Genomic DNA, 26743 nt, shown 5'->3' with positions numbered 1-26743 from the left:
ATAACCATAGCCACACAGAGAATACAATCTGACAGTGTGTAGGTTAATGCTTAAGAAAGTGGATGCATGCTGTTGCAGACAGTAATATTTATTTAGGTACAAGGAGAAATGAAGTTGATGTTGTGCACAGTTTTCACAAGTGCCTTTAGTGTCTCTTCAAGTGCGGGACTACAGATCATAAGGTTGCGTTTGCTGGGACTTCGCTTCGTCCACTTTTACATTCTTGTGTTCCTTGAGGGCAAGTGCCAGGTTATTGGCGCAACTTTTCAATGGTCATAAGCAGTGGCTGGCCAAAAGGACAGTAAGCCTCTCCTCTATTTTCTATTATTTAAGCTCGCTTTGCCAGACACATTTCTTGCCTTCATCAACACCTCAGTCCCATTCTTTCAACCTTTCATGTTCAAAGCTGTCTGCCCTTCCCTAGCCCTCGGCCTTCACGCGCCAAATTTAAATTATACAGACACATGCGAAAGCGGTGCTTTCCTGCCCCATGCCTTTTTCAGCCTCAAATAATCTGGTCTTAAACATAAGCATTACAATGAGGACAAGGAAAATACTGCAAGGAAGCAGCAATTTAATTTAATCAACTTTATTGTAATGAGAGGTTTCATCTTATGTTGTGTTTCTTGTGCTTGTCTGTGTGGCAGGGTTGCAGGAAGAGAAGATGTTTCCTGGTGATGCAGACAGCCCGTCATACAAAAAGCGGAAAACGCTAGAGGACCTTTTCAGGCCACCATTGGATCTCATGCACAGAGGCTCCTTCGAATCTGTAAGCGCTGTTGCACAGTGGATTGCTCTTTGTGTGCGTCAGAAGCTGATGTGTCCTTGCGTGCCTGTGCTAATTTTTCTGCTGCATTTACTGATTATCAAATCACAGAGAAACGCATGCATTTAGCTTGCACCATTCAAGCTTCCACTATTCACACACTGTTCTCATTACTAGTTAACTCTTTCGTTACCACACCTGTCTAAATCCTTCAGTTTGAACAATGGCACGAAATGGTCCATTCTGCGCAATTTAGGCCTCTTCTGGCCAAGCAGTTCTATTCATTATGTATTTATTTTTTCTTCTTCTCAGCCATATTTGGGAGCATTTTTAAAGTTCGCGCAAAACCTGTCAACGCAGAGTGATCGTGCTGAGCATGGCATCCAAGTTGGCATCCTTGCCTTGCACTGACCTTACAACAGCGGGGTTCTCGCAATTCCGTAACATCAACACTTGACTTGTAGATGCAAGCGAGAGCTTTGTGTGGAAATATGGCTTCCATTGATTTTAGTTCAGAAAGAAATGGCCGCCCCACCCGGCCCAGACTATCGACAGTTGTCTGTCTGTAACTTTCATTTTCGCCGTTGCCAAGCAGATTCGCTGCTTTACAAGCCTCTCTGAAGGTACCGGACGACATGTGCATGTTCTGAATGATTCTGTGCCACCAGCAGAGTAGTGGATTGGGTTTTCTCCAAAACGGCTCGGGGGTCGATCTTGGCATTGCACTGTGAAATACCTCAAAGAGCATCGTTTGAGCACTTTTCTTTACTGATCAGAAAGTTTAGCATGAGGAGTTCTGTAACTTTGAATCCTTTTTTCTGATATAGTAACACATAATTCTGGATTTAAAAAAAACTCCTACTTTGTGACAATATAATATTTTTGTGAATTTTTCATCTTTCTTCATATCAGTACCATGAAGACAAGGCTTCCAGAGCCAAGAGCAAGCAGCTAATTGAAGGGCATGAGTAAAGAGCACTGAATGCATTGAGGCATTCAGTCATCAAAAAGCTCACTGTCAGTAAAAGTGGAAATTATAAACAAGCATATGAAATTTAAGTTGCGTCGATGCATGCCTTGTTTATGCAGCAGATGAAAATATTGGGCCGTATTTCATTTTACATTGTGATTTAAGCTTCTAATAGTATTTCAGACAAAAACCTGTGTCCCAAGGACTGTCTGCTAATGTGAGGCGAACGTGGTTAGTTTTATCACCACAATGTTGAGGCTGAAGCAGCCCATCTTTTCTTGCCATCACTTTATTGTTTTATTTTGTTTCTTTCTGGTATTTATTGAGCGTTTCTGTACTTTGTAGGCTCGAGAAATCGGCAGGACAAAGAACCGCTGGCTGATGGTGAACGTGCAGAATGTGCAAGAGTTTTCCTGCCAGGTGCTAAATCGGGATGTTTGGAGCAACTCTACCATCAAGAGCATCATCTCCGAACATTTTGTTTTTTGGCAGGTATTCTGCTTCGTGAAGCCACCTCGTTTTTACTTGAAACCGTCTGTTAACCTGTGTTCATCTACGCAAAAGGGTTGTGAAATTCACAGGCCTGCCATGCATGTGTCGTGCTACAGTAGAACCCCTCTATAGTAAACTCACTCGGACCGACAATCTTTACTATATAGCATGGCTCTGAGGATGCTCTCTGGCTACTTACTAAATACATAGCGTTTTTATAAAAGAAATGCTCAGAAATACCTTCCATCCTGCTCTCATAGACCCTTTATATGATAATTATTTATTTTCAGTCATCACATTTTATTTGTTTACATCTTGTAGAAGTATAGCAGTTGCACAAATAAAACATGGCTACGAATATAAAGCCAGTTTGATTCCATGTGCACACCAAAGCTTTGCATGAGCATGGCGTAGTCTTCCTCAGCCTCAGCGTCATTTAAGATGTAATAGTTAAAAAGCGTGCGAAACACAGTCAAACGTGACAAAATCGCCCACGCAGTGCCGCCGCTGCCATGCTGCGAACATTGGCCCTTTTTTCCCTTCTTTATTCTTTATTCGTACAATACTCACAGCGCCACTAGGGCATTACAGCGGGGGGCACAAAACATCATAAAACAATTCCACAGTTCTGCGGCAAACTACATCTTCTGGTAATACGTTCCAATCGTTTATGGGCGGCATTGGTCTGGACGAATCTTCAACTTATGGTCATTTCGAGAAGAAACATATTGCTGTTGCTGTAAGTAATTTGAAGCAGTGATTCCTGTTTGATTGTGAAAAATGGTAAAGATCAATTTAGGTCTCCAATTTCGGTGTCGTTCATTTAAAAGGTACCAGCAGAGTTCACATTTTATATATTGGTAGCGCTGAGAAATTGATCAAACTTCCCGGTAACAAATCGAGCAGCAACAGATTGTATATGCTCAATTGCGTTAACATGCACACGATGGAACGGCTCCCACACAGGGCAGTCATACTCTAATATCAGCCGTACATATACGTGATACGCAGCCTGCCTTACTTCCATAGAAACATTCTTTAAGATCATTTGCAAAAAGCTCAGAGCTCTTCCCACCTTACTGGCTATATTATGTACGTGCGGAGCCCTCTACTCATCACTGTATTTTTGCTAGCTTTCCTTTCTCAGCGAACTGCACTGCCTTCTTTCTGTGTTTATAGCCAGCTTTACTCGTTTTTTTCTCCGTGCACACTGCGCGCTTTGCCTCACAGCCTCCAGGCCTTCGAAAAGTTGGCTTCTCCTCGCGCTTTTGAGCTTAGTGGTGAAGTCATCTCGAAAGGCGCTGTTTAATTGTCGTCGTCATCCATTTGCCTCTGGACATTGGCGTCGCGATCCTTGGCTTCGTGCATACCGCGATGTCATCATTCTGTGGGAAGTATGTCGCCACGGCCAGACGCTTTTTAATATCACTGTTTCTTGTAAAAAAACTTCACTCTAAACAAACAAAAAAATAAACAGTTGTCTGTGGAAGGTGAAATGTTCCCGAAGTACTATCTACAGTTTACTATCTACAGCTCTCTCTGTAGCTTTGGTTGGTAGAGCACCAGATGAGAAATTCGGAGATCGTGGTTCCGGATCTCACTGGCGGCATGTGCTTGTTGTTTTTCTACTTTCTAATCAATTATCTTTAAAATAATTACCTATTAATCTCCCGATGATGCACACCATGAATTAAAAAAATAAACCAAAACATCTCCTATGCACCTTGGCTTTGGTGACTGTTGGCTTCTGTCATGTATATTGCCACAGTAAGAACCCTCCAGTGGCGCCATACCGCAGCCGAACAGTTTTACCTGGTATTGGCACGCCTTGGACATTCTAGGGGCTAGTGCTTTGTCGTTTTCCTCGCTAGAGCTCCCTGCTGTCTGGAATGTCCCAGCACGTCATAGTAAACCTGTTTCTCAACCATTTCAACCGTTTGTCGGTGACGATGTGTCGTAACGAGCACCTCTTTTCCCTTTCCTTGTCTGCTCAACGGAAAAAACTGTTTCATAAAAAAAAATGCCAGTTAAAGTTGCATACTTGCCCTGTTAGCTCAACATATGAAAAGAGTAGTGGTAAAAGTACTCAATGCCAAAGGTGAGAATTAATTTTAATTGGTTCTTTATAGCACAAATGTTATTTATCATTCCAGTTTGCAGAGTAACTGTGTTGATAGTTGCCAGTTTATTGCCATAGGTTTAGGTATTCAAAGGAATTTTAGGAGCATTGCTGATGAATGCTTGAAGTTGTATATAGTAAGAACAAATGAACATATTCTTTCATTTTTTTATTTATTTTTTTACTGTTTAGGTCTACCAAGACAGCGAGGAAGGTCAGCGGTATGTGCTGTTTTATAAAGTTGTCGACTATCCCTATGTGGCTATTCTGGACCCCAGGACTGGTGAGCGGCTTCAATCTCTATTAGCAATGTAGTATGGCTCTGCTAGGAAGCATTCGCGATTTGTGCCACCTTGTGACCTCAAGCCATGTGCTAAAATATTGTCGTTAACCATTATCTACAGTGCCTTTCATGTGAATAGTGCATATGAGAATAAATGAGTAAATTTAAGCATGTGTGTACATACAGTTGTAGCCAGAATAATAGGGAGCACGCTGAGGCAGTCGAACTTCTCGCAAACGCAATCTCTAGGTCCTAGTAGACAGTTATTGTATAAGTAAGGTTCAAGCGGATGCCGCAAAAACGGCACAGAACTGTGCACGCGTGTCCAAATTTCGCCCGCTCCGTGTGCCCTCCCTTTTCGCTGCTGCTTCTCTTCCACGGTCAGCTGCTCAGGCAGACAAAGACCCATCACAGGGCGTTTAGGACAGTCTGCGCATGGACTGGTGACTGGAGAGGAGACCTGCACAGAAAACGATTGTTTGGAAAACTAAAAAGGGCACCCTAGAACTATGTGGATGTGACGTCGCTCTCGTAATCTCTACCAAAACATATTGTAAAGTATAAATACCTTTACACCTGTTGCTGAATCTTGCTTTGACCAGTGGCAACCATCCTGTGAGTGTTTCTCGTTTCCATTCAGAATTGTCGTTTTGAGTCTTCACACGAAAGCTGCGTACAACAAAGAATTGCTGACTTTTCTCATTTTTGCTTAAATGCCATTTATGTTCTTTCACGTGAATGCAGCAGCAAACGTCTTATTTCCTCTGCGCAATGTGAGGGAAGAGTTCGAATGCCAAAGCGTGCTCCACAATATTCTGATCGCTTATAAAAGCTTATAAAATGTGTCCTTGGTGGGCAAAATTTAATTTTATTGCAACGAGAGTGCATTGCTTGAGATGTAATGGTGCAATATGTAATTCACACACTCAGAATTAAGTTGCATGTGTCTTTTTCAGTCTGTGTGCAAATATAGAGGCCAAATTAAATATTTTGTGTAATACTTTTACGTTCCATAAACTTCTGACTAAGGTATACAAGGCAGCAAAAGCACTTGAAAATTTTTTTGTGTTCCTGCATCATGTTGGGTGCTATAGAGCGCAAGAAAGCCATCCATGGAACTGTGTTTTTGGAACAACTGATTTGCGGCACTCCAGAAAGACTACGCCTGCTCCTTTTTTTCACTCAGTTCCTTTAGACGCCATTTTTGCTGTCTTATTGCTCTCCGGGTTGCAGTCACCACTGCGTGACAATATTCCCAATTATAATAGGGCACGGGTTCGATCCTGACCACAGCGGTCGCGTTTTGCTGGAGGTGAAATGCTAGAGGCCCGTGTACAGTAGTGAGCAGCCCTGTCTAGAGCTCACCAACAGTACTCTGGAGCAAGTCAGCGCCATCTAACGTTGCGGTCTGGGTTTGAGTTGTGCATCCCGTGCGCATGCGCGGCCAAAATAAAGAGGTGCCTCCTCTTGGCCTCTCGGCCTCATTTCTGCTCAGTGCTTGCGCTTCACGCTGTCAGGGCCGCACTGAATGATGTGTGAAGTGTTTCGCGTGAATCATGAGGCGGCTATGCATGCAAGTGCAAGTGATAGCGGGTTATCGCGCTTTTCAAAAGCAAGTGCAAGTGGTATCGGGTGATCGCGCGCTTCAAGCAGACACCAGGCTAAGAGTGCGAGAATTGGGCCTAGTTGGCTGTTTGGTGTCTGTTTTCATCTTCTACGTGTCAGGTTAGCGCTTTACCACCACGCACCATGCGTTTCAGGAGTATTGTTTGATGGCGTGTCTTTGCACTGTGCTATCAGCTACAACGGATATTGCATTTGCATCCGTACAGATCTAGGAACTTGTTTGCAGAAATGCACGATCATCTGCTATCACTCGCGCTTGCTTGCCTGGCCGTCTTGTTACACTCTTGAGATACGGCGGAATGGTGTCGCCCTGGCAACCGTCACAGCGTCACAAATGCAGGCAGCGCGGCCCTGGCGGCCCAAAACAAACTCGCAAGGCGGGGGTTGGGCAAGGAAACAATGAGCAGGCATCTCTCGTGTTTTTGCTGTGCATGTGCACGGGACGCATAACTCAAACCCAGAGCGTAACGTTAGATAGCGCTGACTTGCTCCGCAGAGCACCGTGCGGCACGCTCTAGACAAGGCTGCTCACTACTGTACTGTGCGATGTCAATACACATTGAAGAACTCCAAATGGTCGAAATTATCCAGAGCCCTCCATTACTACTACTCTCGTAGCCTGAGTCACTTTTGGATGTTAAACCCCATAAAAGCGTGCATATTTTGCCATGTCTGATCTAGCCTAAATTAGCGTCTGCTGTTAGTGTTTGGCCTATGACTACAGAACAACACTTAGGAATGGGCTGCTGGTTGGCAGCCAGTTTGAAGAACACACAGATGCAAGTCAGCTTTGTTTGTTTGTTTGTTCTTGTGTTTGTTTTTTCTGTTGCCTGCTTTCGCTCTCAAATTTTCTCTGCATCAGTGTGGATTGAAATGTAGCTGGTGCAAACACTTCCAAAGCACTCGTGTGTTTATATGTCCCTGTTTCAGAGTGGCACATCCATATCTTTTCATAAACTGTCCCCATGTTTGTTTGCACTCCCACAGTTACGTGGCCTGCTCTTGTGAATTATCATCACCTTGAAAGAACAGATATTATTATTGTAGCGCTAGCTACATTACGGTAGCATTTCGAGCTTTCAGCGTGGCGGCGCACAACCCTGTGGCGGCACCGCCACACTGTCACGTGGTTGATCACGTGGTGCGGAGCAGCTGCTAGCAGCGCGGCGCCGTGGCTGATCACATGGTTCGTCACGTGGTTGGTCATGTGGTTAGTCACGTGACCAAGTTCCACTCGGCCAGCTGTAGCTATCGCGTCACTCCAGGTTTAACCAGAGCTGAACCACCGCCAATGTTTATTTTCTCTTCACATACATTTGGTGGTACTCGACAAAAAAAAATGATGTGCAACATTTGGTGGTACTCGACAAAAAAAAAATGATGTGCAAAGTCTGCTAGGCTGTGCAGTAGACCTATCCCACCAATCTCACTATGTATGCGCATTTTCTATGTGGCAGCCATGATGTTTGCAGATCTTTTAATAAATGTATTAAATTTTAAGAGCATTAATTTGCAGGAGTGAAAACTGTATTTTCATGCTCAGTTTATTCAGTTGAAATCTAAAAGTTTATCAAAAAGATCCTTATAATTATAAATGTATCGTTGTTGGTTAGTAAACAATTCATCGCTTTGAAGTCTGCATTTCAACCCATGGTTGCCATTCCCTGCTCGGCGACAAAGTAGCAGCCTTACTAACTAGTCCCGCACGCCACCTCTTGGGTAATCTGAAGTGCTGATAAGCGTTTATATTACTATTTGACATGTGCTAATAACTACAGCTACCAGCATTCTCCACGACAGTGGTGGTGTGGCAGCACTCATGGTGGGATAGGTTTATTGGCACATTGTGTGATAGGTATGACAGTCTACCCGAATCTATTCTGAAATTGCCCATTTTGTTTTCCCTTCAGGTGAGAAGGTGCTTTCCTGGAATCAGGTGGATGCTGTGAAGTTTTGTGATGCAGGTATGGCAAGCAACAATAGTTTTCCTGGTCAGTGAGAGATCATGTTTAGAAAGACAGCTCAGTGGTGAGGTGTAAGGTGGCAAAAACAAACAAGAGAATGCTGTGTTGTTCTCCATTTTGTGTCCTCTTGTCTGCCCTGTTTTTCTGAGCACAATGATAAGCAACAGTAACTAACTGGCATAATTAAAATACAATAAAATCTTGTTAGTTCAAAGTCATTAGAGCCATGAAAAATATTTTAAATTATTAGGTTTTCGAATTAACCGAGCACAGAAAAAAAAATGGGGCGGGCAAAATTTTTTTGCAGGAACATGCTACCTTTATTTAGCAAACTTTGCTATTACTGTAAATTACCAAGTAAGAGTTGACTGAGAATATAAGTCAACCCCCTAATTCGTAGCCCTTGCTGGCCAAAAAAAAAAGTCCTCCAAATGTAATTCGACACTTACACCCTACTTTCCCATCCTCCGCGTTCACTTTACCTCAGTGCCGCACTCTGTTTTGTAGTTTCCCGCGAGATGGCATTATTGCTCATAATCCAAAGCAATGAACTCGTAACAATGCGATCACAATGACAGCGGTCAGAAGCCAGTGGAGATCAAGAATGAAATAAACGGCACTGCATCCTCTCATCTTTATTCACGTGTGGCCTGATTGACTACTGGCAAAACCAACAGCAAACGTTCCTGTAGTTTCGGATTCCGGCATGATGCAAGCCCTGCAGGAAGTTTGCTCTCTTGTTACCAAGCACTCTTCTGAGGGAGTGACTGTCACTGCAAGCAAGCTGGGTAAACAGCACGTGATCGAATTTTCTTTAGCACACGGAGTTGTTGTTATTTTTTTTTTACGTGAGGGGCCTCGTGTTCTGCCAGGAACAGCAGTGGCAGAGAACGCATACTGCCCTGCAGCTCATCCGAAACTACCTTTGACCCTGTACATATGAGTCGATCCCCCAATTTCAGGTTGTTGTTTTTCTAAAGGAACGTAGATTTACATGCAGCAGTTACAGTACCTAAAGTCATCAGCGGTGCCTGTAGCCTAACCCCCTTACCACAGCACACCACACAAAGAAACTGTGCAGGCCACCATTGCGCACACTCAGCCATCACCAGACGCTCACTGGAGAGGAGCGATGAGCACATACACTACTGCTTCCAGTCCGGTCATGCCTTGACAAAGCACCCAGAACACATTACATTGAAACCCTTATCTTGCAATGAAACACATCTTCTCCTCTGCAGGTGCGCGCTTCAGCGGTCCACTAGGCATACCATAGATTGTTTTTTGTGCTTCTCATATCAAAGATTGGCATTGCTCTGAGGCTTCAAAGGATTTTTGCTGCACCAGTTGGCGGAGAAGTTTGGATAGGGCATTCCCGCATAACACCCCAGATCTTTGAACTAACGAGGCTGGTGCAGGCCATTGGTTCAAATTGTCCAGTAATATTTGCATTAGAAATTACAGGACCTCAGAAATTTCTCAAATTAACAGTTTTAATTATTGATTACTGTATGTATCTGTCACCATTTCAGCATGTGTTGCACAACGTTATCAGCAATGATCTAATCTTGTTGCTTGTGTTCCGTGTGGCCAAAATTTTTCATGTGCAGAGCTCTACACAGTTGATGGAAATCCACGTAAGCACAGCCAGTGCTCCATGCAGCATCAGCATTGTGTGGACGGGGAGGCTGCAGTGATGTATCATAGAGGCATAATGCCAACAATGCATGGTCTTCTCAAGAGCCTGCTTCACTGGCTGCTCCAGTTCTTTTGTCCTTCATTATGAAAATCAGTCAGTCAACTTCGGTTCACTGGGTGCATCTAACCCCAGCGGCCACTGAAGACACCCATTGAATTTCACTTGGCAGCAAGTTGATTAGCATCAGGCTCTATAGTAGACCACTCACTTGCAGCAGCTTTGCGCCTGTGTAATGCATCAGCATGGCTTTCATAGGTGCCTACTGCTGCCACATTACAGAATGCTCACATCGAGGGCCTTACCTGCCCCATTTAGTGAAAACCCCTCAGCATGTGTGTGTGCGTGTGTACGTGTGCATGCTCGATGGTACCCATGAAAGTGGCGTCCTCATGCAACCCGGCAGGTGGCGGTTAAATTAATAATTGGTCGTGCGAGGTTGCCCTGGATCGCTTAAGTCCCACTGGGGGCAGCACCTGCCATCCCAGGGCACTGGCAGGTGGTGGTTAAATTAATGATCGGTCACACAAGGTCGCTTGGAACAACCTGGATCACGCAAGTCTCTGGTGGCTGCATCCAATCCCAGGGCACTGGCACACTGCTTAACCGCTGTACCAGTGTGCCAGGAGTGGTCTGAGGACTTCCAAGGATCTATGAATCGTATGATGTTGGGCGTACGTCATTTTTCATTGTATAATTGAGGCTCTTGATGCATTTTTCCTGTGGGGTATTTGCTGGGCTCGCACCATTTCATCCTAAAATGTGGGTTGTTGCATGAACGGGGTTCCGCTGCAAATGCGCTCAGGAAAAAAAAGTGTGCAGTTGCCGTTGTACTCCTGGCAGTGTAAGGAGGGCCGATATGAGGAATTGAGATGGGGAAAAAGATAAGGTGTCTGAGCAGCCAGCATACCCAAGACAAATGCTCTGTTTGCATTCATTTTCATATTAATTAGGCTTTGCGGCACTGAGCTGAGCCTTGAGGCTCGAGGTGCACTATTGTTAACACTTGACTAATGAAAGGAACCAAAACATTAGTTAATGCACTTCAAAAAGCTACGCCATTTTCATTCATTCACAGCCTTAACATAGCCTAGCTCCAACTCGCTTCGCTACTTCCTTTGGTTATTAGGAAGGATAGACGACTCTGGCTAATTCCTTAAACCGTAACTACTACTAAAGTTTGCACAGTGGAGAATGTGCGGCAATGACTCAAATTCAGGTTGACACATAGTGCACATGGTGATCACTATGTGCTGATCAATGGAGATGTCAGCAGCACCATTTGATATGCGTACAGACTTCAGCAGCCATTTTTGAAAGGAGTGTTAAACTCTGTTGGCGCCTTTAGACCCGTGAAAATAAACGAATTGGCGGCCTTATGTTTCCATCTAGGTCACTTGTACTTCACAAATACTTCATGAAACCGCACCCAGGATTTAAATTAATTGCATAACCTTGTTGGCTTAGCTGACAGGGAATCGGAAACACTTGACTTTTGCAGAAATTTTGTTCCAGCGGTGTTTGTCGTGGTGGGGCTTAACTGTACCTGATTGCCTTCGTTCAGAAAATAGGCTGTTGTTTTTTACTCCACCCTGCGTGCACTTAGCAATTGTCTGCACAGCAAGGCAGACGGTTCAGCATTTTCTTATAACTGACAAGAATTGTGCTGGTGCCGATGCAGTTAAGTTGATAAATAAAACAGGCCTGCATTGATTGATTTTCTCGTGCTTTCCCCCAGTGTTAATGCTGACATCTGGTTATCGTGAAAGGACACTTGCTTTTGGAGCAGCAGTGTGTGTAGCCTCACGTATAACACTGACTTGATTCTCCAACTGGGAATGTGTTGCCGCTTCCTTGCAGTAACAGAGTTCCTGACAGAGCATCCCACCCCTGATGGTTCTGCTGTCAGTCTACCAGGAAAGAAAACTAAAGCTGCGGCCAAAAAAGTGCGTATGCTGCACACTTCTGGTAAATAAAGGTCTTGCACAGAGCAGCAGCAACAATGCTGGCCGGTCTATTCGGGACTATTGCTATCTACTAATACTCTTATGTTCTTCCGCCCCAACAAATGTGGCACAGCTGTGAACTAGCTGCTGCGAGCAAGGTTGCTAACAGTCCATAGTGGTCATATATCAGGGAGAGAACAGTGCTGAAATTTGGTGTCTGCTACAGGGTTCACTTGTGAAGCTTTGGGAGGTTGTGTACAGCAGAAAATAGCACTCTAATTGATTTATTAAGGCTCTGCTTTTTATTAGGGCCTGATGTGGCCATATATTTACTGCTCCAAAGCCTTAGTCAACATATAGACTGTTAATTGACAATGCATAACCAGGTACCAGACATCAAAGGAAGAGTTGCTTCTAAGCAAACATTGGTTGTCTAGTTTTTATGCTGTTTCTTAACCAGAGGTGACCTATAAATTATTTATAATCGGGGTCTAGTTTCAAATGCACTCTAAGTAATTACATTAAGCAGTAATAATAATGATCCTGAGTCTGTGCACTCACTAGGACAAAAGCGCTTGTTTCATGAAGAGATTATTTTTGACATGTCTTTATACCCTAGAAAGCACTAAGGACAGTAAGGAGTAAGAACTTTTTGACAGGACAAGTAATTTCACTTGAGTGTGGTCTTCAGTTTTCAACTTGTAGTTCTCTTGTGTTGTTATGGTCTTAAAAAATCTGTATCGTTCAAGGCATATATTAAAATATCGCTTCCAACAATGTAACGTTGCACAATTCAGTACACCCAGCAGCAGATAAAAACGATGTGTGTGCCCTAAGCATTAAGCCATTTCCCTCAGATTTTCAGGAGTAAAAAAAAAATTCTGCATTTACTTTTGTAGGAACTTGGCTGATTAAGATGTTATAGCTGATTTTCATGAGGTGAGGGATATAGTAAATTAGTAATCCTAGCTGCTGAAAGCAGAAATGCAGTGTATAGAAATATTGATACCAAATCATTTCCCTAAGACCTACCGTGGTGGCTCAGGGGCTATTGCGTTCAGCTACAGAGCTGACGACGCAGGTTCAATTCCCGGTTTTGGTAGCCACATTTCATTGGGAGCAAAATGCGAAAGCCCTTCACTACAGCATGCTTCAGAGGCATTCATTTGTGTTTAGCTGGCAAAATTTTTGTAATTACTATCGAAGGGATCCCTTAGGTGATGAGGTTGACTAAATAAAAAAAAAGTTTGTTGCATTAACTGTGAAAGAAGGCTTACAACTCTTTGTGTAAGAGTGTTGGTGAGCAATGCAGTGAGAAAGGAAATTCTATTTCCTAGCTGCCCAAGGAAAGAAAAATGTGGAAAAGGATTTAGTTAGGGCATTTGAGTGCAACACAAGTGCAAAAGCGAATGAAAGTTGCAGCAGTGATGCAGACTGAATTAAGTACTGAACTCCTCTCCCCTTTCAGTGCTTATAAGAATAAAGACTAGGAATGTCATGTTCTTTGCTAGAGAGATGTTTCACATTGCATGATACAAGGTTGAACTGACGGGTGGATGTATGTTTTGAAGTGGCTTATGTATTACGGTAGTTCCGAAACAACAGCTGCGTTTATCATGAAAGTTGTGTTTGACTGCACGTTCTGTTTTTCCTAGGAGAGCATAGTAGAGGAAGACGAAGAGTCACAGATGCGAGCGGCCATTGAAGCATCGCTGCGTGAAAACACTGCCCAGACTCATGACTCAGCCTCGGATGATGATCAGAGTGACCTGGAGACTTTTGACTCAGACACAGAGGCTGGGCCAGCGCATACAAATAGCAACCACAGCAGCATGCAGGTGGATGCATCACCACCAGCTAGGGACAGCACAGCTAAGGCCGGTACCAGTGCTGCAAGATGCGACGGAGAAGAATGGAAGAGGTTCCTGGGCAGTGAAACAGGTGTGTAACAGACGCAAGGCGGAAGAAGTGTTGTATTTTTTGGTGTGTGGTGACATTCTCCCAATGTTTTTGTTGGTGGAGCTTGCCCACTAAGAGGACATAAAAGTGTTTATTTGGAAGGAAGGTGCGGGAGGGGGGACTGTTTTATTTTAACTGCCACAGTGGCAGGGAGATTCAAAGCTTAAGCGTTCCCTTATTACTGCATTATTGACAAGACATATATTGGCAACAAAGTTTCTAAACAATTAGGATATTGTGGAAGGTTGGCAGCAGAACAACCAGGCAACGGTGTCGGAACAGGTGCAACAGGTGGTTGCAGCTTCCTTGTGTCTACTTCTTTCCATCCTTCGTTATGTGGTTGCACTGTGCTTGTTCTCGCTTGCATAGCCTGCATGTGCTAAAGTTTTGAAAAACTGACAAATTGGCAAAGACATGGGCCCATTAAAACGTTGTCTTTTCTTTTTTTAATGCATTAGCAATACTACCCTCATTTTAGCAAAATCTGTTCATCTGTTGTGTGCCGGCCACCCCGTCCAAGACGCTCCTCCCAGCCACCTACCTTCATCACCTAGATGCTGCCATTCTCTACCAACCAACCCACCTCCACCTTACACAACCTTCACCAACCAACCACCTCCTTCCTCCAGAAGGTGCTACCCACCACCCATTCACTCACTTCCACCCTCCAGACACCTCCACTCAAGCCCACGAAACACTGGAGTGGAAAAACAACAGCGAGATACAATTCCAGAGATGCAACAGGATGGCGATCATTGTAAAAATGAAATGAACCAATACTGCTAACGCAGTTTTATCACATCACATCCTGTGATCGTCTGTGCCTTTTTTTTTTAATTTTTAGCCTCCCCCTCCCTCTGGCTACAGCCTTGGAAAAAATTAACTGTGTTAGAACTGGAAGAGACTCCCGAATTGCTCGGGAGTCTTTTGAACTTTGACCAAGCCTCCCTAACTGTTCGAGCATGACCTTGTTTCTTCCAAATATTGTCCCCGGCTTTGTGTTCAGAATATTTTTATAAAAAAAACAAACTCACTGGATGATATATAGGCAAACCATAATTATACCATAATCGCTAGCACATGCTGGTTATTGGCCGAAAGCCAGTGCAACCACAGCTCCTGCGACTGCCAGAATACTTTTTGCACTTTGAAAATTTGGACTCTCATACCTATCTGACGAGCCATCAGCTTTTTACCGGGCTATTGCAAATTTCTGGCCAGTCTTTCGAAATAAGCAATGTCTGAAAACTTGGTTTTTCGAACTGAACAGAATGTATCTGGTGCTACTGTCATGGTGCAGGGAGTGGCATGTTGAATTTCCTCTTAGTTTAGTATGTATCTATGAGTTTTTCTGGCCTTTTTTCGGGCTGTTCACCATTTTCCTCAGTATTGTTGGGGGTTTATTGCAAGAAAGTGGCAGGCAGGAGGTGAAGAGGGTCGGACTCGAAGGATATGATGGCCACCCAGAACCGCCAGCATTAGATAAAAGGAACAATGCAGTGTGTAGCCTCCAATACCATCTGCGCTGCTGAAGATGAGCTTGTTCGAAACTGTCAGTGTTACAGTACAAACATGCATTCTGCGAGCCGAGTAGCCACCTTCGAATCATATTGGGGATGGCAAAAAGTGCGGTTCTGCGATCACACAGGTTATAAAATAGAGCGAGGACGGCGGCACTCGCAGGCGCTCTATGTTGCTGTGTGTATCATCAGTGACGGTATAGAGGAATGCTCGGATACGGTCTGTCTTTCAGAAGTGGTCCACTGTGAGTGGTACGCGGTGATCTGCAAATCTTCTGAGCGAATTATCTTTAAACACTTGCCATAGTTTCAATATGCAACACGGGACTCGGGAGAGGAACAAAATGCATCACATTTAAAAATGCCTTTAGAAAATGCACTGCAGAAAATGCACTGCAGAAAATTTCTGGAGTGAACAAATTCCTGACTGGCAAATTCACTCATAACTTCGACAATTAAATACCCTTGGACACATACACTTGTTGTGGCCCCTCCCCCCGTTATCTCCCGAATTTTGACGTTGGCAGGTAAGGGTATGCCCGGACTTCAAGCAGACTCATCAACGCAGATTATTCATGCCAACTGTAGAGATTCGCATATCTTATACAAAGCTGAGAAATACATATCAACTTTGCAGCTGATCACAAGGTCGTGGGATCGAATCCCACCTGCGGCAGCTCGTATTTCATTGGAGGCGAAATGAAAAAAAACCCCTGTGTTGTGCAATGTCAGCGCACAGTAAAACGCCCCAGGTGGTCTAAATTAATAGGAAGCCCTCCACTACGGCGTTCCTCATATCCTATGTGCCACTTTGGAACATTAAACGCTGCATACCATTACTTTTGCCAAAACGTGTGCATTGCCTGGCGGCAGCTTGAGTGCTATAAGGCGTTAGTATACAGTAGCATTTGTGACTAACAGTACACAGCTGCAAATCATAGAGGCCATACTAATGTATGGCTTTCCTTTGTGCGGTGGTGCTGGTGCCCACCGAAGCGTTTAGAATGTGGAATCCACGAGGAAGCTAAATTTCCTCTTCGTCTGGAGACGTTACCTGATTAAGGTGTGCAACTGTGCAGGTTGCACAGGGAAGTGCTGAGCGCCCGCTTCAGTTTACGGCTGCATGCTTGGACTGCCAGAAATTAAGATTTTTATCATGGATTCCTGTCCCGAAAACTTATGCCATGTATGTGTGGGAATGCATGCATTTATTTGTTCCTCACATTTTTGTATTCAAATTTACAGATGAAAAATCAGAACTAATGATCAGATTCCCAGATGGGTCAAGGAAAGTGATGACGTTCCCGTGTACATCAAAACTCAAGGTATGTTGGAGTACCTTCTTGTGCTAGCAGCACTGTGTGTTTCTTTAGGAGTAGGTAACTGAGGTTGCTAGACTTTGCGCCACTACATTGGAATTGAAATGTGTTGTGCATTTGTGCAGCTGGTCGGGCAATGGGCATTTAGAGAAACTATGACCTAATTATGTTTTGCTTGTTAAAATTGTATATTGCAGGCTAGCGTGAACACGTCTATCCAGCTTTCCGTTTTAACCATGAAGCACTTGACACTGTTGTGAGCCAAAGCAAAGGAAGCAAGGAAGTCTAAATCTCAGCTCTAGTTTATCAAGGATCAGAATGAAGGTGAAGGAACTTTTGCTGCCAGATAGATATACATACCGTAAAAACCGGAATATAGGTCAAAATTTTTCAAAAAAACCATGGTGAAAAGTCGACCTCTGTCTTATATACCGGTCATTGGCGGAAAAACTGCGGAAGTCTTGCAACAATGGGCGTCTGAACTCAACAGCGTCCCTCCATCACCATCGCCATCAGCAGCAGTGCCGCCTTTTTGCGTTTCCGTAGTTTCAAAGCTATTTTGGTTAGAGGCTGCTTTTTCACATTTTGTTTCAAAATGAGCGGAAGCCGTCGGTAATTCACCGTCGCCTTCAAGAAAAACGCGATTGAGTATGCGGAAGCTCACGGCAACCTGGCGGCACAGCGCGAATTTGGAGTATCCGAAAAGAGCATTCAGTACTGGTGGAGGCCGAAGCTGCGTATTACAACTTGCAGCAACCAGAAGAAAATATCATTTCGTGGGCGGACCGCAGCGTATCAAGAATTGGAAGGAAAGATCGCGTTTCGTGCAAGATTGCTGCCTGTGACTGCCGAATGCATCCGCGTGAAAGCGGTAGGGATGCGGACCGCAGCGTATCCAGAATTGGAAGGAAAGATCGCGTTTCGTGCAAGATCGCTGCCTGTGACTGCCGAATGCATCCGCGTGAAAGCGGTAGGGATGCGGACCGCAGCGTATCCAGAATTGGAAGGAAAGATCGCGTTTCGTGCAAGATCGCTGCCTGTGACTGCCGAATGCATCCGCGTGAAAGCGGTAGGGATGCGGACCGCAGCGTATCCAGAATTGGAAGGAAAGATCGCGTTTCGTGCAAGATCGCTGCCTGTGACTGCCGAATGCATCTGTGTGAAAACGGTAGTGATCGCGTGTGCCTCTAGACTCAAGAGGGCGCAATTCAAGGGCTCGCCTTCCTGGGTGCGGCGGTTCATGAAGAGGAAGGGCTTTGCTCTATGGCGCCGTACTTCTGTGTGCCAGAAACAAACACGCAGGTTGATGAGCGCGCAATGCTGTTAAAAAATTGGTCGGGTGTACATACGAGCAGCAGTTAAATGAAAATAAATACTGTCACCATTGTGCAACCTGTCGAGTCACCTTTGTTTCAAGGTAAGGGTGTCTGTCGATAGTTTTTTCATTGAAAAAGGAAAAAGATTTTTTTCATTTTTGGAATTGGTTAGTTGGAGGGTCGACCTATATTCCGGTCCGACCTATGGTCCGGTTTTTACGGTATTCAAGTGCCTCCACAATGTTACCAGCAGCAACAAATTCTCTGGCAAGCAAACCGTTGAGCTGGCATATGTAATAACAGCTTATCCTGACGACAGCATGTTCATAGTGAGATTCGCATGCTACACTTTAAACACGAGAGGACAATAAGCAGTGACTGAGAAGGGTTAGTACTGGCTTAGATGTCAGAATTTTGTTAAAAAGACGGGAAAATTGGTGCCAAGCAAAGTTACAGTTCTGTATTCCACAGAAGCCAGTTCTCATATACCAGGTGCTTCAGGGAAGCCCACCACTAATTTTTAAAAATAGGCTTTTTGACATATTAAGATCACTGCTAAGGCATAGCAGTGCTGGTGTTGCCTGACATCAGAAAAAAGGTGAATCACGCTACGTAGTGAGCTGGTTCTGATAGTTAACTTTTTAACTATTATAGTTAGGCACCTGGTTGCAGTTGGAGATTTGTAACGGCTGTTAGTGATAGCCATATCAGTTTTTAGAATTTTGAAAACGCGATTACCCTGGGCGCTGGAGCTCAACAAATTGTCAAAGGACGCACACGTTGGAAAAGCGCTCACGCTCATCTTTTGTCGGCGAAAAACAATGCCCTCAGTGCACACCACTCTGTGGCACATGTCACGAGACCTTCTCTCTTCTCTGGGCTGGAGCAGCAGCAAGCTGCAAGCACTGCAGTGCAGGCGGGACATAAGATCGCACGGCACATGCACCACGAAGTGACGTACACTGGGGGCATTGTTTTGTGCTCGACAATGTCGCGTGCTCTTTGAAAGTGCACATCTTTTAGCATGAGATGGCCAAATTTTGTTGAGCCACAGCACCGAGGGTAATTGCATTTTCGAAATTTCAAATGTTATATGGCTGTTACTAACAGCCCACTACAAATTTTCAGTTGCAACCACATACCTAACTGTAATAGCTAAAAGTTAACTATCAGAAATTAGTTAACTGGCTCATTATTTGGCATGATTCACTTTTTTTTTTTTCTGATGTTAGCTAACGTTGGCACTGCTGTACTGTGGAAGCGGGCTTTATACCTCAAAAAGCTTATCTTTAAAAATTAGTGGCAAGCTTCCCATTTCTCGCACACACACACAGTAGTGAACAGAAAGATATATTTTCAATTTTTTTATATTCTTGAAATCGTTGCCTCATTTTGTAATAAAAAACATATCGCCGATGCATTCACTCAGCACAGAAAGCAGCTGTTATTTTATTTTATTAAGCTGTTCAATATATTTGCTGTGGGAATAAATTGTTTCTTAATATGATAATAGGCATGGGTTGCTACTATTGTGTAAAAAGTCTCTATTCTCATCCCACCAACCTCGTGCGCAAATTTTTGTGCGCTAAAAACAAAGTTGAGTTCGGGAAACTGAACTGTCATATCTTTTTGCTCACTTCTGTTCAAGTAGCATATCCTTATATCTGTATGTACCCCTTTGTAAGAAGTTTAGAGCCCAGGGGATTTTCTTCTGAGCCACACCGGGTGGCTTGTAATGCACATCCTTAGTGATCAGAATCTCCTGACGGTAAAGTTTGGCGCCGCCCCCTCCAACGGGTTGGACTTCCAAAATGCTACAGGAGCCCCACTACACAGCTTATGGCCGGTTCACACGACGGTCCGTTTGCCCGCGCCCCGCGCATCGCATGTTCATGAGCCACTAAAAACTGGCCTGCGATCCAATGACGTCAAGCGGATGCGACGGACCAAAAGAGCAGACGACGCACTGGGTGTACCACTGTTGCCAGATTATTTTAAAGTGTTTGGTAACGCTGGTTAAACTGGTTTTTCATCCCGACCCATGACTGCGATTGAATGGTGCAGGTGCGGCCCTTTGTCTAATTCCTCAATGGCCTGGGTCGTCCTGCTAGCCGAGTCGATCGCTTTGTCACGGTAGCGAACGCAGTACAGCTTGTCAAAACAGCGCGCCAGCTCAACGCCATTCAGCCAAATGCGGCACCCGAAATACTGGCAAGAGTGGTGGTTGCCAGAGCTGGCGCGCACATCTTCGCGGGCCGCCGCTAATTCTCACGAGGGGAGAGGCACTTGAACTTCCTTAATTGTCCAGTCCGCGGGCCGACAGCACGCCTCTCGATTTGGTGACACACGAACACGTGATGCGTGCGTCGCATGTACCCTGAGGCCTACCCGACTGATCCGTGTAGAGTCTGCCGGAGGGAGATGGCAGATCACACGCACATCTTGTGGGACTGCATCAAAAATCCAAAGGAAGCAAGATCAAGAACAATCCCGCCGCGGCTGGAGGCAGCCGCGAAGAGCAACGACCAAGACCAACAGCTATGGGCCGTCCAGCAGGTCCTCGGGGCGCTCAAAAGGCAGGGACCCAGCGAGCCGGCAACGGCGAGCGGAGACCCGCGCTGAGTAACGGCAACCTCGTAGACGACGTAGGCCCTCGTCGGGGCGTGCGAGCGCCCAACTGCAGGCACAAATAAAGTTTGCTCCAATCCAATCCAATCCAATCCGCGGGCAAACAGTCCGTCGTGTGGATCGGCCATTAGAAGCAAGCCCCGTGGAGTTGTACATCTGTGTTTATCGTATTAGAAGTACAGATCCATATGCCCTACGCTTTCTTGTAATAGTGCCAATGCAAAATGAACTTCGGTGCCAAAGCATTTATTACACCATTTTTTACCTTAAGGTAATTTGGCAGCTGAGAAGTGGATGCACAATGTCATCCACTTGCGCCCTCATGTAAGACCATTCAGGTGCTGCAGAGAAGGCTTTCTAGCACGTGTAGCAGATTATGAATGCTTTTTAGCTCTATTTGTTGCAAGCATCAGGTGCCTATTTTAAATGTCATTGTTAACATTTCATCACTTCTGTTAACTGTGTATATTTAGTGATCTTTATTCAGCAGATATATTTTAGCTGGGAGTCAGAATTCATCTACTTTATCAGTGTATGTCAACCTTAACCCTTGGCTGACAGTTTCAAGGGATACGTGGGCCCATTTTACTTGGCAGCTGAGAGGTCTGCAGTTGATATTTTTCAGCTGCGAGGCGAGGACAACTGTACTGTGACTTTGACATGTAACTTCATTGTGCTAAGGCCCATAATTTTCTACGACGAAAATTTTTGCGAAGTGAGACCAAAAACCTACAGTATTCTGCAAGAAGCAGCTGCACTATTCGCCTCGATGGCCCAAAGTTGTTGAGAAGTTGGCTTTTCCTCGCAGCTCACGAGCCTAGTGGGTGAGCTCGCTGTGGGTATTTTGAAGGACAGTGAAAGAAAAAAGAAATTCGCACCATATTCACAGTTCGGTTCCATATTTTAGGTAAGATGCTTTCTGAAGCAGGTGTTTCAGCAAAAAAAAAAATGCATTATATCTTTGCAGCTTCGGTAATATTGCTTTAGACAAGCGCCAGTATCTTGACTGTTCCGATAGAAGCATGCAGGCGCGTTGCTGCCTGAACCACAGCTCTTGACACACTAGCTTACTTAAGCAGATTGGGGAGCAGGCGTGTCAAGGCACCAGTATAACTTTGTTGTTACCAGAATCTATGTTTAAAGATAATTTAGACGATTTAATTAATCACATTCCCATCATTCTATTATTCCTAGTCTGAAAGCCACAAACATAGTATGATCAAAAATAGTGTGTGACTGCTAATGAAAAACGATTCTGCGAAAATTGCCGAAATCCGCGATTTTTTATGCCGTCGTGGAAAACTAGTGGCATGCACATTTAAGGAAGGTGGGTTGAAGGATCACTTTGAGTGTAGTTCTGCTTTGACATGCGAGACAAGAGGTCACCTTGTGAAAGGTGCCGCTGCTAACCTTGCATTCATGTGCACTTCTCTCTTGGCTTCTCAGGCACTCATCATCTTTGCATCATGTAGTGGATTCAGAGAGGAGACCCACGAGCTGGTGACCAACTTCCCCAGACGCAACCTGAGCGAGTTGGACCATTCGTTGACGCTACGCGAAGTGGGCTTGTTCCCTAAGGAGACACTGTTCATCCAACTGCGCAGTTCATGACCCCTGCTGCTGCCATGCCTACCCGCCTGGCCGCTGCCACTGCTTACAGTCATCCCAGCAGGAGTGTCCTGAAACTCTTTCCACCAGTTACTGCCGCCGCCACTTTTTGCCACACACATGCTGGAAAAGGAGGAAACTGCAAGGAACGAGTGGCTGTGTTTTGATGAGGTTGCAGTGTTGCTTCTCCAGAGCACTCATTCATGGACACATGGCCACGTTGTAAGATCCGAAGCCTCTTGGTGCAGAGGTTGCAAGCAGGCAGTAACTGATGCTTTGTAGCCAAGACTGAGGTCTTGGCTCTTACTGTGCAGCAAGAAATTATCTCCTTTTGTGTTGTTCCCAAGCAAGGAAAACCTGCCCACTGTTCTTACTTTGCAAAAGACTCAGCAGCTGCAGAAGGCTTCAAGGAAGAGCATATCTGACTGGACCTTTCTTATCTGTTTGACCATAGGCTACGTTAAATTTGCCTGTGTCTACTCACTGGTCTGAAACCCTTGTTTAATGTGGAGGTGCCACTTTCTCAATGCTGAGCTCTCATTTAAAAGTGTCGTGATGAATTTGGCCTTCTGCTGACGCTACTATATAATACCGGCAACTTGCCAAGCAGTGTCGGCAGAAGCTTGAAAAAGTTTTTGCAACTCCTCTTACATGATGCTCTTTTCATGATAGCAGCTCAATTAGAGAAACCGTACAAATAACTAATTGGTCACTTGAAGCACTTTTGCAAAATAAAGGTTTCATTTTATGCTGTGTGGCCAACATAATTTCTTGTTTGGTGAGTGCTGTTTCATTTTTCTATGTGAAAAACGCATAGTAAGGCACTAGACTCTTTCTGTGTTCCTCCAACGCAACTGTGACTAACAGGACCTCTCTGAACTGGTAGCAGCATCCATTATGGGCCACAAGTGTGAAACCATGGAAATACATTGATAACACAGATGTAAGAACGTGTCCCTCACTTAGCGCTGATGAGACTGCCATTGTCCACTTCTATAATCTATTTACAAGATATTTTATCTTGAGCTTGCTTTCATAGGTTCTTCAAAAACTAGGAATGCTGTCTCTAAACAGGCAGCAGCAAAATTTCAGTATCTGGTACACAGTATTCAAAGAATGTTGCACACCGCTCAATTTGACAGACCATCCGCTTGGGTTTCAGCATCACTGGGCGAGCAGAATCAAATATAACTGGCTATGGCTTGACATGCTTGTTGAGGCCCAGATTAAAGCAGAAAGCGATTCTATAATGTCGGTGTATGCAAGCCAATGTGTTCATTTGTTTTTTTTTTTAACGTTGGGCCACATTTTGCATTGCAGCTTACTTGCATTTTGCTCATCTGCTTATGAAGCAGGTAGCCCTTGCAGCAAGGAGGTAGTGCTTCTGAGCTACAAGGCTGTGCATTCCATCTGTTTGGAATACAAGCCCATTTTTATTACTCTTTCTCATTTGATTTTGTTTTGTTTTTTTTTTTTGAGCTTGCACTGTTTGTGTAACGAGGGCACATGCAACTGCAACATTGAGGCCAACTTGTTCTTTTTGTCTTCTGTGTACAGGTATCTGTGATGGAATACAGATCACAGTGTTTCTATGCTGTATTTCCTTTTCGTGGCAAAAACTACCATTTTATTGTGATTTGTTCATGAATACAACTAAATCTATGCCTCTTTTTTTTATTACAATCATGCCTTGTGTCCTCTCACTTTTTGTTTCCTATGGCATCACTGGAAAGTGCCATCAGTCGTCGGGTTGAAGGAAGTTGTGAGAAGAAAAACTTCGCCGCTACCACCAGACACCTAGCTGAAATGAACACAGGCAATTTGCACGTTTGTATGTACTGACAACTTCATTTACTGCATGCTGCTTGCATAGTGTGAACGCAGGTTCTCTGTCGCAGATTATTATCTACAGCAATGAAAAATTATACATCATGAGGTATTTCTAGAAAATTGATCTTGGGGGTTCATTTGAACATAATGCAAGCTATTTGGTTGCAGTTTTTTTCTCCCTTTTTTTTTGTCTCAACACGTCGCCTGAAAGACAGGTTAGTTGGCATGAGGGTAAATTTCATTTTTTGCTGCAAGTTTTATAGCTAGCTGGCCACGGTTACAGTAGTAATTACGACAGTCATTTTGGAACCTCATTAATTTGGCTTAAAACTTGTAACATATTTCTTTTAAACAGCTTAAAGCAATTATTCCTGAAAGGGTCTCTGAAAGGGTGTTTGACGTTGGCTGTAATACGCTTGCATTATGTGGAGCATAGGCCACCGAGTGTTCATGCCGTGTGCAAGGCCTCAAAAGCGAGCCGATCATCTACAATATATTTTAAAAATTCACGCTTATACGCCTTCGGGGCGACCAGCGATGCCGAACTTTCGCCTGAATCCGCACGCAACGCATCATGCAGCGCTCATTACGTCAGCAGCGGAGGGCTATCATTTCTGACATCACGCAGCTACCATGGCCGCGGCAGGAAGCTCCGCGCGCGTCGGCAGCCGGCGGAGGAGCGCCGACATTTCTGCGCAAAAGTGAAGGGAGAAGAGAGAGGCGAGAAGATTAAATTCAAATTTTAACTACAGATAACTCGGCGGATGTACAAAAGATCTTCCTACACCTGGCGGAGGAGGCTTACTCTGTCACGGATCTCCCCGGAGAACACTCGGACCGAAAGAATGGACTAGGCGACAGGTGTACCCACACAGGCGTACATTTAATGAAACCCCAAAAACATGCAACCCACCTACCATGAACCCCACCGCAGAGCTCGCGCACGGGCGCTCCACAAACACTACGGCATGGAACCGGGTGCCGTGTGGGTGGATGCCGCATGCACAGGCGAAGACGCGGTTGTAGCCATCACGAACCCCTCCCTAAAACCGATTGCCACCCTTCACATATCCCTCACTGCCACTTCGGCGGAGGCTGAAGAGGCCGCTATTGCCCTGGCCATCACGCGCACTGAGGCCCGGTATATACTATATGACTCTAAAACTGCCGTACTAAATTTCGCCCGCGGGAGAGTTCACGTCCCTGCATTTCGCATATTGGACTCCCTCGCCGCACACCCGCCCCGCCACATGGAGCTCATATGGGTGCCTGCCCACTCCGGGAATCCCGGAAACGAGGCTGCCAACGCTTTAGCCCGAGGTTCTCTCTACCGGGCACCGGCGGCCTCCATCTGGGGTTCTCACGGGAGCGCATGCATTCCTTCAGTGAACTGATGCAGGCCTGCAAAGCCGAGCATCGGCTGTACCCCCACCTTTTCCCTCCCTCGACAATTATCACCTGACACTTTGGAGGCGGCTCCAAACATGCACCTTACCCTCCCCTTATATACGCTCACGCTATCACCAGGTCCACACAAACCCCTCCTGTACCCTCTGCCACCACCCCCAAAGCCACTCTCGATCATATCATTTTCCTCTGCCCGGCGGATCCTCCCCCGCGGGGCCTGGAGCACCTTACCACTTGGGAGGCTTGGGAGACCCTACTGCGCTCCGAGGACCCGGCCAAGCAAGCCATCGCCACAGGCCGGGCTGCCAGCGTCATTAGCCTCCGGGACATGAACATTTGAGTGCAGTGGGGCCGTGCGGGTGCCCAAGGACCTGCGCGTCCTAAACTCCCCTGTGTGTAATAAAGTTTCTACCATCACCACCTTACGTGACACACACACTAGCACACAAAACTAACAAACACAAAACGCAAAGGCTATAAATACACACGACCCGGAAACACTGCTATCAGTGTCTACTACTAGCGTTCTACCGTTAGCGGTCGGCGTTCGTGCTTACGGTTGGTTCGGTGCGGCTGCGGCGTTGTATGGGTCCAGTAGCCGGCGTTGAGGTGGCGTTCGACGTGCTTGGGCTGGCGTCGTTGGCTGCGTCGTATACAAGCTCCCGGTCCAAGCGCCCGTGGAGGTGCGATGCCGGTGTTGTTGGCGTTGGGGGCACTACCCGGATGGGTGGCAACAGCGCTGGAGACACCCCTGGCCGTAGCAGGTGGTAGCGTCCCCCGTTGACTCCCCGAAACGGGCTCGGGAACGGCAGGAAGTCCACGATGCAAAGCTGTAGAACGCGAGCTCACCGGAGCTGTAGCCGGCGTCGCTCCATTCCAGCCGAAGCGTCCTTGACCCGCCGAAGCCTCCGCTTCTCTGTTCTTGACCCCCGTGCCCCTCTCTCCTTCGCCCTTTTATAACCTTGGCGTTAGTCCACGTAAGCCTTGTCGTCGTCTTCTCTTCTCAACCAATCATCTCTCTCCACCTCACCGAATGCTTCTTCATGTTCTCTAGTCTTCGGTTAATCCACGTCGGCTTCTTCACACCTCTTCATAATTTTATTTTAGACTATTATATGTGACAAGGGACCACTCTATCAAGAGTTTTTTCGTGAAAAACTGCTCACGTCATCCTCATCTTCAAGCCATCCAGCCAACTGACTATCTTCTGTGGCGATTCTGGACCCAGCACACAACACACCGCAGATGCCCAGCACACACCAAAAACACACCACTAACACAGCATCATTTCCAC

At 45.4% G+C, this 26743-nt stretch overlaps 1 protein-coding gene across 1 annotated transcript in view; it reads left to right on the top strand.

The window, feature by feature from the left end:
• The window catches only part of LOC144125778 (UBX domain-containing protein 7-like), a 32086-nt gene extending 8188 nt beyond the window's left edge, over positions 1 to 23898 (top strand). Inside the window, exons 5-12 of the mRNA XM_077659481.1 lie at positions 648 to 769; positions 2082 to 2228; positions 4540 to 4630; positions 8167 to 8220; positions 11777 to 11862; positions 13518 to 13803; positions 16587 to 16666; positions 22051 to 23898. Of these exons, the coding sequence (XP_077515607.1) occupies positions 648 to 769; positions 2082 to 2228; positions 4540 to 4630; positions 8167 to 8220; positions 11777 to 11862; positions 13518 to 13803; positions 16587 to 16666; positions 22051 to 22215 (1031 nt within the window). The 3' untranslated portion in view covers positions 22216 to 23898. The remainder of the gene's footprint in view (positions 1 to 647; positions 770 to 2081; positions 2229 to 4539; positions 4631 to 8166; positions 8221 to 11776; positions 11863 to 13517; positions 13804 to 16586; positions 16667 to 22050) is intronic.
• Positions 23899 to 26743: the final 2845 nt, after the last annotated feature.

This window comes from Amblyomma americanum, chromosome 3, assembly GCF_052857255.1.
Source record: "Amblyomma americanum isolate KBUSLIRL-KWMA chromosome 3, ASM5285725v1, whole genome shotgun sequence".
NCBI classification, from domain to species: domain Eukaryota; kingdom Metazoa; phylum Arthropoda; class Arachnida; order Ixodida; family Ixodidae; genus Amblyomma; species Amblyomma americanum.
This window is presented reverse-complemented; position numbering and strand designations above follow the sequence as displayed.